This window comes from Mustela lutreola, chromosome 3 (genome assembly GCF_030435805.1).
Source record: "Mustela lutreola isolate mMusLut2 chromosome 3, mMusLut2.pri, whole genome shotgun sequence".
In the NCBI taxonomy this organism is placed as follows: Eukaryota; Metazoa; Chordata; class Mammalia; order Carnivora; family Mustelidae; genus Mustela; species Mustela lutreola.
The window spans coordinates 108100775-108113452 of NC_081292.1; the positions used below are offsets into that span (position 1 = coordinate 108100775).

A 12678-nucleotide genomic window follows, 5' to 3' on the forward strand; every position below is an offset into this window, starting at 1 on the left:
AGTTTATGAATTTAATGCCACCCCATATATATAAATGAAAGAAGCTGATTATAACACTAATATGCAAAAAATATATAAGAATAGTTAGGAAAAGGAAGAGAAAGGAGAGTGACTAGCTCTGACATGTATTAGCCATAATCATTAAACTCTAGTAAATAAAAGCATGTAGTGCTGCTATATGAACTCTTAGGTCAATGGCACAGAATTAAAACTCCAAAAATTGACCCAAATATATATCAGAATTTAGTGTATAATAAGTATAACATTTTAAAGCTATGGAGAAAACATGAGGATTCAGTAAGTATTAGTGGGACAATTGTGAGACATCCAGAAAACAGTGAGCTGAATCCACATTCTTTTCTTTATGCCAAAATAAATACCCGTGGATTAATGACATAAATGTGAAAATGAAGCCCACAGGTGAGGACTGAGATGAAACTGATTGAACATGAGTATATCATTTGTTCAGGCCGGATGATGGGCGTGTGGAGGGTTCATTGTGCTGTTCTGTATGTTTTAAATTCTCCATAATTAAAAGCTTATAAAAAAAAATGAAATTGACAAAAACATTTGAAGAGAAGGTAGAATTTTAAGGTAATCTTAGAGTGATCCTAAGTATGGTAGAAAACCATAGTATCCTAAGTATGGTAGAAAACCCAGAAACTATAAAAAATTGATAATTTTACTTATTTATTCAGCCATTCAGCAAATTTTACCAGGAAAAAAAAACACTAAGGAAAATTGAGGAATGAATGAAAACAGGGGAAATTTTCTAGCTTACATTACAGAAAAGACTTAATTTTCTTAGTATATGATGCTATTTTATAATTCCACTTAAAAAATGATCCTTCAAGTTCATTAAAAAACAAAATATTTACAACTTGACTCAAAATAAATGCAGATTAAGACCACACTTAATCTCCATCTGTTAGGTTGGCAGGGATCAGATGATTTTGATAAGACATGGTGTCAGCGACACTGTGGGAAACAGGTACTCTCAGCGATCAGTAGCTTTCCTGTAAAGTGGTACACGACTACTCGGGAGCATAGTTTAGTGACATCTGCCAGAATACAGTTGCACGTGCTTTCTGACCTAACGATTCCTCTTCTAGAACTTATGTAGAAAACTCGTACATAGGGCGCCTGGGTGGCTCAGTGGTTAAGCCGCTGCCTTCGGCTCAGGTCATGATCTCAGGGTCCTGGGATCGAGTCCCGCATCGGGCTCTCTGCTCAGCAGGGAACCTGCTTCCTCCTCTCTCTCTCTCTGCCTGCCTCTCTGCCTACTTGTGATTTCTCTCTGTCAAATAAATAAATAAAATCTTTAAAAAAATAAATAAATAAATAAATAAAAAAATAAAATTAAAAAAAAATAAAAAAAAAAATAAAAAAAAAATAAAAAAAAAGAAAACTCGTACATAGGCAGAATGACACCGGTTATGAGCATGTTTGTTGCTGGGTTTTTTTTATGGTAGCAAGAAACGGAAACAACCTGAATGTCCATCCATGGGGACAGAGAGAGAGAGAGTGTGTGTGTGTGTGTGTGTGTGTGTGTGTGTGTGTGTTTGTTTGTATCCCTTCAGTGGAACAGCCCACAGCCTTGGTAAATTGAGGCTGCTTGTGTACTGATTTTGTGAGATTTTAAGCTATATATTAAAAGGAAAAAGTCAGGAGTTAGAATATAGCGTACAATAGGCTGCTGTGTGTTTGAAAAAGTTTGCCTGCGCATTTCTGCCTACATGAATGTGTACAGAGACAGCCACTGGAAGTATTCGTCAGAATTAGCCTAACTTCTCTGGGAGAGAACTAGACCTGGTAGATAGGGCTTGTGAGGAGACATACTTTTCACTCTTCCCTATGTGCTTGGAGAATTTTGTATCATGAGTATGTGCTACCTATTCCAAAATGATTTTTTTGAAAGATTTTATTTATTAATTTGACAGAGAGTGTACAAGCAGGAGGAGCAGCAGGCAGAGGGAGAGGGAGAAGCAGGCTCCCTGCTGAGCAGGGACCCTGGTGTGGGACTCAGTCTCAGGACTCTGGAATCATGACCTGAATAGAAGGCAGATGCTCAACCAATTGAGCCGCCCAGGAGCCCCTAAAATGATTTTTTTTAATAACGTTCTCCCCACCTTTAATCTGTGTGCTCCAGAGGTCAAGCCCCTGCACTCTCTAGTGGGTGAAGTTGTGGACTGTGGAGCATGCCTTCTGGGCCTTCTATTTTAGCTACTGAAGTGGCCTTTCTTTTCCCTCTTAGCCATATTCTAGAAATAGATGATGTTGCTGAGCAGCTGCATTCTGTTGACAGGTGGTACTGTGTATCCAACTAGTAGTTACCTCTGTGTGCTTTTTAGGGGCAGATATCCACTCAGAATTTTCTCCGATACTTACAGTGTTTAGCTAGATTTGTAAATTTCACTGGAGGGCCAATTCACCCACTCCCACCCCAAACCTCATAGAGGAAGGTTATAGTCAGTATGACATGGGATTAAGTTAATATGACGTGAGATCAAGTAAGTTAATATGACGTAGGTAGGACAAAGTTTTTAGATAAATGGGCTTTCAGCCATTCAGGTAAACTTGCTTCTCTCCGAAGTCAGGCTAGTCAGAGCTCAGGGGCCTCTGTGTACTCTGGGCTAGCTGGCTGGCTGGCTTGCTTGCTTTCTTTCTCTATCCCCTCCCTCCCTCCCTTCCTTCCTTTTTTTTTAAAGTGTCACTTATTTATTTATTTATTTATCATGCACTTAGAGCATGAATGGGGGTGGAAGGAGGAGGGAGTAGTAGAGGGAGAAGCAGACTCCCGGCTGAGCAGGGAGCCTGCCATGGGCTGGATCCCAGGACCCTGGGATCATGACCTGAGTGGAAGGCAGACATTTAACCAACTCAGCCACCCAGGTGCCCCGTCTAGGTCTGTGTCTTACCCTCTCTGACTCTTGGAATATTGTGAGGAAGAGACAATGACGATGACGGTGAGGGCAACAGGCACAGCACAGCAGCTGACATGGAGAGGCCTTGCTCTGTGACTGACACTCTGTTACGGTTTTCTGTACTTCATCTCATTTCATCCTCACCACAGGGCAAAAGACAAGATTCATACCTCTCCCCTTTTTTTAGAGTGAGAGATTGAGGGAGCAGGGTGTCAGGACGGTGACAGGGACAGGGAGAGAAAGAATCTTAAACAGGCTCCATACCTAGCATAGAGCCTGCCATGTAGCTCCATCACACAGCCCTGGGATCATGACCTGAGCCGAAATCAAGAGTTGGATGCTTAACCGACTGAGTGACCTACATGCCCCCTCACTTTTGTTTTTTTTAACGGAGGAGGAAACTGAGTCTTGGAGAGTCTGTGTGGTTCGTTGAGAACACACAGCGGGACATCAGTGGAACCCAAATTTCCATCCAGACCTGGCCCCAAAACTTTGTGCTAGGGCGCAGTTTCCTCAGCACTTACGGAGTATGTATACATGTATACATCCATTTGCTTCTGTCCCAACGATGATGGGAAGAGAATGTGACTTTGGTTACTGCTGTCACACAGGGTAAGAATTCTGTGTCTTTGAAACGTCTTAACCAAATATGAAGCACATACGAGTATTGATAAGATGCAGGTTTTCTTTCCTCCCAGACCAACGAGCTTGTGTTGAGCCTGGAAGACGACGACACGCTCATGCTGGAAGAAGACTGCACGCTGCGAGCTGCGGGAATTGGTGAGAAAGTGCGCCGCACGCTGCTGGAGGGGCACTCAACGTCCCTGGCCGCCCCACCGCCGACGCCTGGCTGATTGTGTTTGCATAAGTTGCTGCAAAGTAAATGCTACCCTGGATGCCCTTTACACTCCCTGATAATTATTCAGAGGAGGAGGACAAGAATGATGTACATTCAGATCATTTGACTGAGGGCAGGAGATAGCTGCTCTCCAAATGTGCAGAATGCAAATAGTTCTTTCCTGCAGGTCTGCTCAGAATCCTGCAGAGGGTTGCTTTAAGTGATTGACAGGCTATTACTCACTTAATAACCTACTTACTCTTATCAGCATCATTTGAATGGATGGTTTGAGAGAAATGGACCTGGTAGAACTAATGGGGAATAATGAACTGAGATGTTGTTTGTAGAAGGTGTAGCGCAGTTTCTAATAGTCCTCCCGACCACTCAGGGCCGCCCCGATGTGGGATTTCAAACAGGAACCTCGCGTGTGCGCTTGAAAGGGGGCCCGAGTTAGCTTTTCAGCCTAGAATGTGCAGGTAGTTCTATTTTAAAGAAATGCCATGTGGCGTGTTTTGTGACCATTAGATGTCACTCTAATTCTGTGTATGTGCATCTGGAGATTCTCTGGCAGCTGGGAGCGAGGCTTTTCAGAGAGATGGGACTGTTGAAGGTGCTGTGCCTTTGTCGTACCTCTGTGGTCCGTGACTCCAAGGAAACAGCACAAATCACACTTACTTTGTAATTATCCAGACACACTGGTTAAGGGGCACTCCAAGTGAGGTCCATGTTAGGAAGCTTGAAAGCTTGACTGGTTTTTTTGTTTTTTTGTTTTTTTTTGACAGGTGTTCTATTGAGTTATTTTAGTGACATATATCAGGAATCCAGTTTTGAGTGACACATGTGCCTAAAGTGAGTTCCTGACAGGTCTTATTTATTTATTTTTAAAGATTTTATTTATTTATTTGACAGAGAGCATGCACGCATTAGTAGGGGGAGCAGCAGGCAGAGGGAGAGGAAGAAGCAGGCTCCCTGCTGAGTGGGGAGCCCAATGCACACTCAGTCCCAGGGCCCTGGGATCATGACCCCAGCCCAAGGCAGCTGCTTCACTGAGTGAGAAACCCAAGCGCCCCAGGTCTTCTAATTTAAATAGGATCCTAAATAACAATGTTACAAAATCTTAAGCTTGCTTTCCTTGTTTGTCTACACTATTGGCTATTTTTAGTGTCTTTTCATAGCATATGGTAACTATTGCTCTTATTGGAAAACACAGTTTTTATTTTGCCATTTATTTCTTCACGTGCTGTTCTGTTATTATGGCAAATGGCACCTGTGTTACTGAGGCATGGGGCACCTAGAAGCTAGCCCCGCTTGTTGTTAAAACATAAAGCTGTAATTATTATAACAGACTGGTTTGGTATTGATGGAGGGATTAAAACCTCTGTGGAAAAGATCAGAAGGAAACTAAAAAAAGTAAGATCTCACAATATGATAAAGTTGTGACCTCTCAAATAAGTGGGGTAAGAATGAATTAGCCAGAAAATGATGTTAGGCCCGTTGCCAAAGCATTCGGGAAAATAAAATTTAAATCCTATCTCGACCTTTATTCCAAAATAAATTGTTGATTGATTATATGTCATAGTGTAAGAAAAATCTTTTTTAAATAAAATGTAGCTTAGTAGTTTCATAATCTTGGGGAGAAGAGCTCTTCAAGCGTGACCTTGAAGGCAGAGCCGTAAAGCAGGGAGAAATGATAGATTTAATTCTGTAAATAGAGTTAAAGGAGAAGCACTAAACAATGAAAAACATACTTCATATATGACAAAAAGTTATTAGCCTGAATTTATAAAAAACCCTCATAATTAGCTTGGAAAAAGGTAAAAAAAAATTTACTGATAAAAGAAATGGCTAACCTATGAAAAATAGTTCAGCCTTATAAGTCCGGAGAGAAATGCACTATGAAGGTAGATGCTATTTTATATAGTGTACTAGGCTAATGGTTAAGCATTAGAGACCAGAGCCAGAGTGCGTGGGTTTTCAAGCTTGATTCTGCCTCTTACAGGCTGGGTGACCTTGGACAAGCAGTCATTTGAAGACTAACAGATGTAAAAAAAAAAAAGTGGTAGTATCCAAGAGAGTGTTGGGAAGTGGATACCCTCTGGGTTTACTGTCAGGAATGTATACTACCTCTAACTTCCTGTCGGTCAGTTTGGCCAGTAAGACTTCCTCACTCTTAACTTCCTGTCACATCTATTACCAGGCCAACAGGAGTATGCTTCCTCAAGCTCCGTGACTCCCCCAAGATTGAGATGTGCCTTCAAAGGGGTAGCAGGGGTCTCTCACCTTCCCCATTGGTGAATCACTGATGTAGAGCTTTCTTTATTGCATGGAAATAGAATATAGTATGTGATACCATTATTGTTCATAAATGTATATATTTATGCATCTATATGTGTATATGAAGAAAAGGTCATATAATGAAATTATAGAAGTGTTTCTCTGGCTGGTGGCACTGCAAGCAATTGATTTCTTTTTTCCTTCTTGGTATTATCTAATTGTTCTTGTAATTTAAAATTTTTCTATAGTTCCCATGTACTCTAAATTAAGGAACCAATTTTTTTTTTAAAGAATATACTCCTACTACAGTTGGAGAAAATTGGTTTGAATGAGGGCTGTGTATTTTACTTATTTTGTGACTGTTCATAAGCCATTTAGTGTTGTTGAACTTCTGTTTTGATTTCTGTAAAACAAAACAGAAACCATTAAACCTTTTTCAGCGTGTTAAGAGTTGAGTGAAAAAAGGTAATGAAAACATCTGGAACCATGCATGAGGAGACCCTTAGAAATACGTATTTGGAAACCATTTTAGAGAAGGCAGCTGGCAAATGTTTTGGATTTATTAAAATACTGTGAGTTGTTGGCTTAACTGTCGTGACTTTCAGACTCGTGTAATGAATGATCTGTAAAGGTAAGAATCAAATCCATCTTTCTGTCATTCTTGTTGTAAGGCCATGGGTCTTTGATGAGCATCACGTTCTTGTCCCGAGTTCCCCACTGGTTTCAGGGTGATCCCAGAACCTCACACTGCACACCCACCCCCTACCCAGGGCCCTGGCAAGCCCACAGCCCTGGTCTGGTGTGACTCTTGGCCCGGCTGGAGTGGCTTCCTCTCCGTGTCACCTGGAGCCACCATGCTGTGCCCTGGAGAAGCTTCACTTCCGCATGGGGAAGGAAGCTGTGCTCCCTGTGAGCCCCAAGAAATTAGGAGTGGGAGTAGAGTTGTAAAAATGACACCTGCAGTGTGTGATTTTTCTGGGGAATTTCCCCTCCCTCGGTGCCTTGTCTGGTTAGGTTTTTAAGTGGTTGAAGAGAAGACTCCCAGGTCCTCATGCTCCATTTTTCCCACTTGACCTTGCTTAGAGCTGTCACTCTGCCATCACAGCCAGTTGCCATGGGAACAACGCCAATGTAACAAATGTATCATTATGACTTTTCTGCAGAATTCATGAAAGGAAGAGAAGGACTGTGAGGGGAGGGAAATTAGGGGAACAAACTTGTTTGAAGATCTCTTCTCTCACAGAGAAACTCTCCAGTTCCTGCTCTGGCCTTTTAACTGCCTTGCAGATCCCAATTGTATATTCTGCGCCCGACGTCAGGGCACATGTTCGCTTGTGGACTCTGAGCTAAAAGACCTAAGGAAAAAGATGTGGGTTTTTTTCTAAGGAAGAAGAAAGCTTTACTTAGAATTATTATTTGTAAATGCAAAGGTTTTTGTCTTGTCATTAATGATTGTAGTTTTACAGACTCGTTCCCCTAAGTGGTAAATTTGCATGTCAGTAATTTTAGGGTGCTGTTTTTATGTCTTTCCTTCAGCTACATTCTACTACTATTATCTTTTGAATCCTCTTTCCTTAGGCAAAAAATGGTGGAGGGTAACTCTTCAGGCCCATTGTGTTTTACTGGAACTATTTTAAAACAAAATATAGTAGACCAAACCCTAAGTGCTTATCTGAGAGAAGAGTTTGTGTCAAACCAGATCCTGTAATCAGTCCAAAGCTCCCCTGTGGTCGGTTTTCATTTTATGTGTCAACTCATGCTGTCTGCCCACAACCAGAACCCTGACTTTGTGCCCAGCACCTTTTGATTCTCTCAGATGTACAGCTAATATTGCAGGATTCTTGGGCTCTCCTTTCTTTATCAGGATTGTGTTTGATTTGTGTTTCCTGAATGTTCCAGGTGCCTTTCCCGTTCTCTTTTGAGTAGCAATATCTTAGGGCATACATGCTCTCCTCCCTTAATGGCATCTTACAGGGGCTGTTCTTTACCTTAAACATCAAAGCCGTGGTAGTCTGGTGCTCAGGAAAGTATGTGGGGGGCCCAGGGAATTTGGGATTCCAGAACAGGGGTATGGATTGTTCTTCCTTTTTTACCCTCCCCTTACCACCGTGGGGATTATAGGCCTGTGTCCAGTCCATCAAAGGTCAGATTTATTTTACTTTTTATTCTCTTCAAACTGTAGCTTGAAGTCCTCTCTGCCAGCTGATCTAAAAAACAAATGCTTGAAGCAAATATGAAATAAAGCACTGTGTTTGGGAACTCTTGGCTGGAGATAACTTTGGTGCAAACTTAGAAATATAACTCAGCTGTGAGCACAGTTTTAATGATTCATAAATTCAGATTTTAGGAACCTTAGAAAGATAGAATATACTCTTGGATCAGGTGAGAAGGTGAAACTTTGTCCTTTTGGTCTCAGGTTGCTGCAGAAACCAGAACTCAGTGTTCCTGTATTTTTTTCCCCCCAGTAATCTGTACTACTTATCACATTACAGCTTGCCTGATCATTAATTATCTGTACCATAGAGTCCGTGCACATGTCTCTGTCTCTCTTCTCAGACAACAGTTGCTGTGCCGTATACTACTTTGGTGCCACCTAAAATAGGCTAGGGACTTTGAAACTGTGCAAAAATCCTCACAGAGTTTTTTGGAATAAATTAGTTAGGAGCTTAAGTATATTGCCTTGAATTTTTCGTGAGCTTTTACATTTAAAATTGGTTTTTCTTACATTCTTTTATTTAAAGGCATTATTATTTTCCTGTTAAAGGGGTGTATGTATATATGTGGCTGACCTGTTTGGACACATTATAAAATTATTAATTTCAGGGGCGCCTGGGTGGCTCAATTAGTTAAGCATCTACCTTTGGCTCGGGTCACAATCTCGGGGTCCTGGGATCAAGCCCCACATGGGGGCTCCCTGCTTCTTCCTCTCCCTCTGCCTCTGGCCTCGACTCATGCTATCTCTCTCTAATAAGTAAGATCTCAAAAAAAATTATTAATTTCATTTTCAGAGTTTGAAGGTCCTGGCTTGTGTTCATTGCATTAAACTTGAAAGTCAATATTAAAATGGTGCACCGTATTTGGAGGGTTCTCACTTGAGTTCACTTGCTAGTAAGACAAAGGGATGAACCGGCACTGTATTTATTGGATTTTAGATTTTACATTCATTTCGGATTCACACGCCGGCACTCTGCACCTGAGTGCACTGCGCCTGCAGCACATTTAATTTAAAATCAGGTGCCCTAGGGGACTGGCACGCAGTAGACGTCCTCGGGGTTCTTCTGGAGCCATTTTAAATAGAATTGGGGCAGCAAGAATTTAAGAGATAATGGTCGAAAGGTTGAGGATGCTGAGGTTCTGGAAAATCTTCTGTAATTTGTTTTCACTCCAATCGACAAGTAAATGCGTGGCATAAATACAGGAAATTATTTTCAAACATTTTCAACAGAATTTTGCAGATTTTAAAAAGTATTCTGTTTGGTTTCTTCGAGGACCACATTACTTAAGTTTCAAGTACATTTTGTGTCTGACTTTTGAATGTTTATAGTAACCCATGTTGAACTTGTATGCTATTTTCCAGTTTTTGAAGGGTGTCAATTTTATCAGCCCTCACAAAGTAGTGGGACTGGAACCCATTTGTCAGTCTTGTCTTGTTTTTGAAAAAAAGTATTCATCTGAAAATCTTTCTCTTAAGGGATCTCATTTTGAGCGTATGTGAGAGATGGCGTATAAAAATACTTGAAGTAACGAATTGATCTATAAGTTAATTAGACCCAAGAAAATCTGCGTGGCAAAGCAAAAATGCTTTGTCAGTTGTTTCTTTCCTTCAGCTTATTCTGAACCTGTTATTACCATACGGAGGAACTATACGATGTATTCGTTTCTCAAAAGGGGTACAGATAAATGTCAACAGCAGTAAGTGAAAATTGTAATTACAGTTAGTGTGTATTGAGCAAAGTGCTGTGTGGGCAAAGCACTGTGTAAAGTTCTGTATGTAAATAGCACATCGTGGATAAAACCCTGCATTGTGATTCTGAAGAACAGGGTGCTTTTAGCTCACTCTCCGTTTGGAGGATGATTAGAATCACTTGCATATGATAGAGGTCTACCTTTGGGCTTGCTTCTCTTCAAAAAAGGAAACCCAGGAGCTTTTTATATATAAAGGAATAGATCTTAAGATACCTTCTCTCTGAATATTGAGTTTCCTGAAGCCCCCCTTTCAACATTTTACTCATTCCAAGTGTGGAGCCTCTTAGCCATTCTTTAAAATGCTATTTTTGTGTAAAATTCAGCTGTACATGAACTTCCTGTTTGCCCAGGGTTCATTTGTTTCCAGCCCCTCCCCACCGATTCTCAGCTTGTCACAGCCCTGTCTGCCACCCACCCACCCCCAGGCTCATTGTGCTGAGAGTTTGCAATCTGATTTTCATCAAGATTAATCTTCATTTAATCTTGAAGATGCAGTGGTCCTGGAATCAGGATCTGAGACTGTGGGCGACTTTATTTTATAATTTGAGCATTTCTGTATTTTCTGTAATGAGCACGGTAACTCATAATTGAGAAACAAGAAGTTTAATATCTTTTTATTTTTATTTTTTTTTAGATTTTATTTATTTGACAGAGAGAGACAGAGAGAGAGCACAAGCAGGGGGAGTAGGAAAGGGAGAAGCAGGCTCCCCGGGGAGCAGGGAGCACTACACAGGACTCGATCCCATGACCCCGGGATCACAACCCCAGCCAGAGGCAGACACACAACCAACTGAGCCACCCAGGCGCCCCTAAATTTGATATTCTTAAAACCAGCAAAAACCTTTTTTTTTTTTTTTAGCTCACATGTCATGCTAAGCTCCTTAATTTCATTCTTTTGTGACAAATTCTAGTGATGAGATGAGTTCGGTAAACTAAGAGACCAGGGGTAATCCTTGGCATCTTTCCCTATTATCCTATTTATTTGGCATGAAGAGTTTTTACTTGTCTGTTTTTAGAGGATATGTTAATTGAGTGATCGGTATTCATTACAAATAATCTCGTCTGTTTTCCTGTCGAGAGTCTGCAGGCCCTTTTCCTCTTTCTGTAAAAGCTAAGCAGACTGTATTAACTTCTGGTTTAATTTAAAAAAAAAAAAAAACTGAACGTGGAACTTGTTGGCACACACCTTAAAGATCTGCATGTTTAATAATTGGAAGGCTCTCCATCAGATTTGTCTCCAGTCTGAATTAATAATGTTGCTGACTTATTGTTTTAGAAGACGGAGTCCTTGACCTGCTAGGTTGAAAGAATTGTGACTGCTCTGCTCCTTTGCGGGTCCTTTAGCTGTGCCGTATCCCCAGTGAATAATTAGAGGTGTTTGAAGGTATTGCGGGAGAAGCCAATTTGTGTCTTTCACTTTGCATATTGTTGAAGCCTCATGAATTAGTCATAAGCAGGCAAAAAATTAACTTCTTCAGACACATATTTTGATGGGTCATGAGGGAGAATGTAAAGTGATCTGTAAAGTATTCTACTGATCCTCTAAGTATTAAATTATTATACCTACAGGCTAATTTCAAAGGGAAAAAAAACGTTTTTCCCTCCTCCTTCAGAACTGAGCAGCACATTTGGAAAAAAATAAACGTTTATTTTCTTGGATTGTTAAGAGGACTCTGACATGAGTAATTTTATGGTTTCCTGGAAACCAGTCTTGTACTCATTCTTGTTTTTAATTTCTTTTTGTATTTTTCTTTTTACTTTTAAATTATTTGAATTTTAAATTCTTATAGCGACAGCTGATACTTCTTGTTGATTTGGTGAAATGTGAAACCAAACAAGTAGTTCATCTTTCTCACTTTAGGCATCTGAAACACTGAATCAGAGTAATATGGATTTTAATGCTTGCTTAAAATCTAGTTTTACATTAAAATTTTTTTCCATTATCATCTTCTTTTTTTTTTTTTTTTCCAGCTCATGAAACTGAAATTGCATTCTTCTGTGAAGAAGATTATAAGAACTACAAAGCTAATCCCATTTCATCCTGGTGAAAACCTCTTGGGGGCTCTCTTTTTGCATACCTGTATTAAGCTCTTTATTCCACTAGTGAGTTTTGGAAATTGACAAATAAACTTAAAAATTAATCTCAGGCTCTGCTATGTGAGCTCAAGTCTGTGGTGTTTTCTCTTTCTGCAGGTCTGCTTTTTTTCTTTCTTTCTTGTTGTAAAATAATATAATATTTATGAGAAAAACATTTTTTTTAAATGATAGAAATAGTTATTCAAAAATTATCATGGAGGGTGCCTAGGTGGCTCAGTTGGTTAAGTGTCTACCTTCGACTCATCATGATCCCAGGGTCCTGGGGTGGAACCCCAAGTTGGGCTCCCTGCTCAGCAGGGAGTCTGCTTCTCTCTCTCCCTCTGCCCCTCCCAGCCCCTGTTCATGCGCGCGAGCTCTCTCTCTCTCTCTCTCTCTCATAAAAATCTTAAAAAGTCATCATGGAATGATGATTGGTTCTTTTTTTTTTTTTTTTAAGTTTTTTTTTTTAAAGATTTATTTATTTATTTATTTGACAGAGAGAGATCACAAGTAGGCAGAGAGGCAGGCAGAGAGAGAGAGAGAAGGAAGCAGGCTCCCTGCTGAGCAGAGAGCCCGATGCGGGACTCAATCCCAGGACCC

At 40.5% G+C, this 12678-nt stretch overlaps 1 protein-coding gene across 9 annotated transcripts in view; it reads left to right on the top strand.

Moving 5' to 3' along the window:
- C3H2orf76 (chromosome 3 C2orf76 homolog) overlaps positions 1–12148 on the top strand; it is a 56855-nt gene extending 44707 nt beyond the window's left edge. For all 9 annotated transcript variants that reach the window (XM_059166650.1, XM_059166653.1, XM_059166655.1 and 6 more), the window contains 2 exons: positions 3623–3704; positions 11974–12148. In XM_059166650.1, coding sequence (XP_059022633.1) covers positions 3623–3704; positions 11974–12050 — 159 coding nt within the window. In that variant the 3' untranslated portion in view covers positions 12051–12148. The remainder of the gene's footprint in view (positions 1–3622; positions 3705–11973) is intronic.
- Positions 12149–12678: the final 530 nt, after the last annotated feature.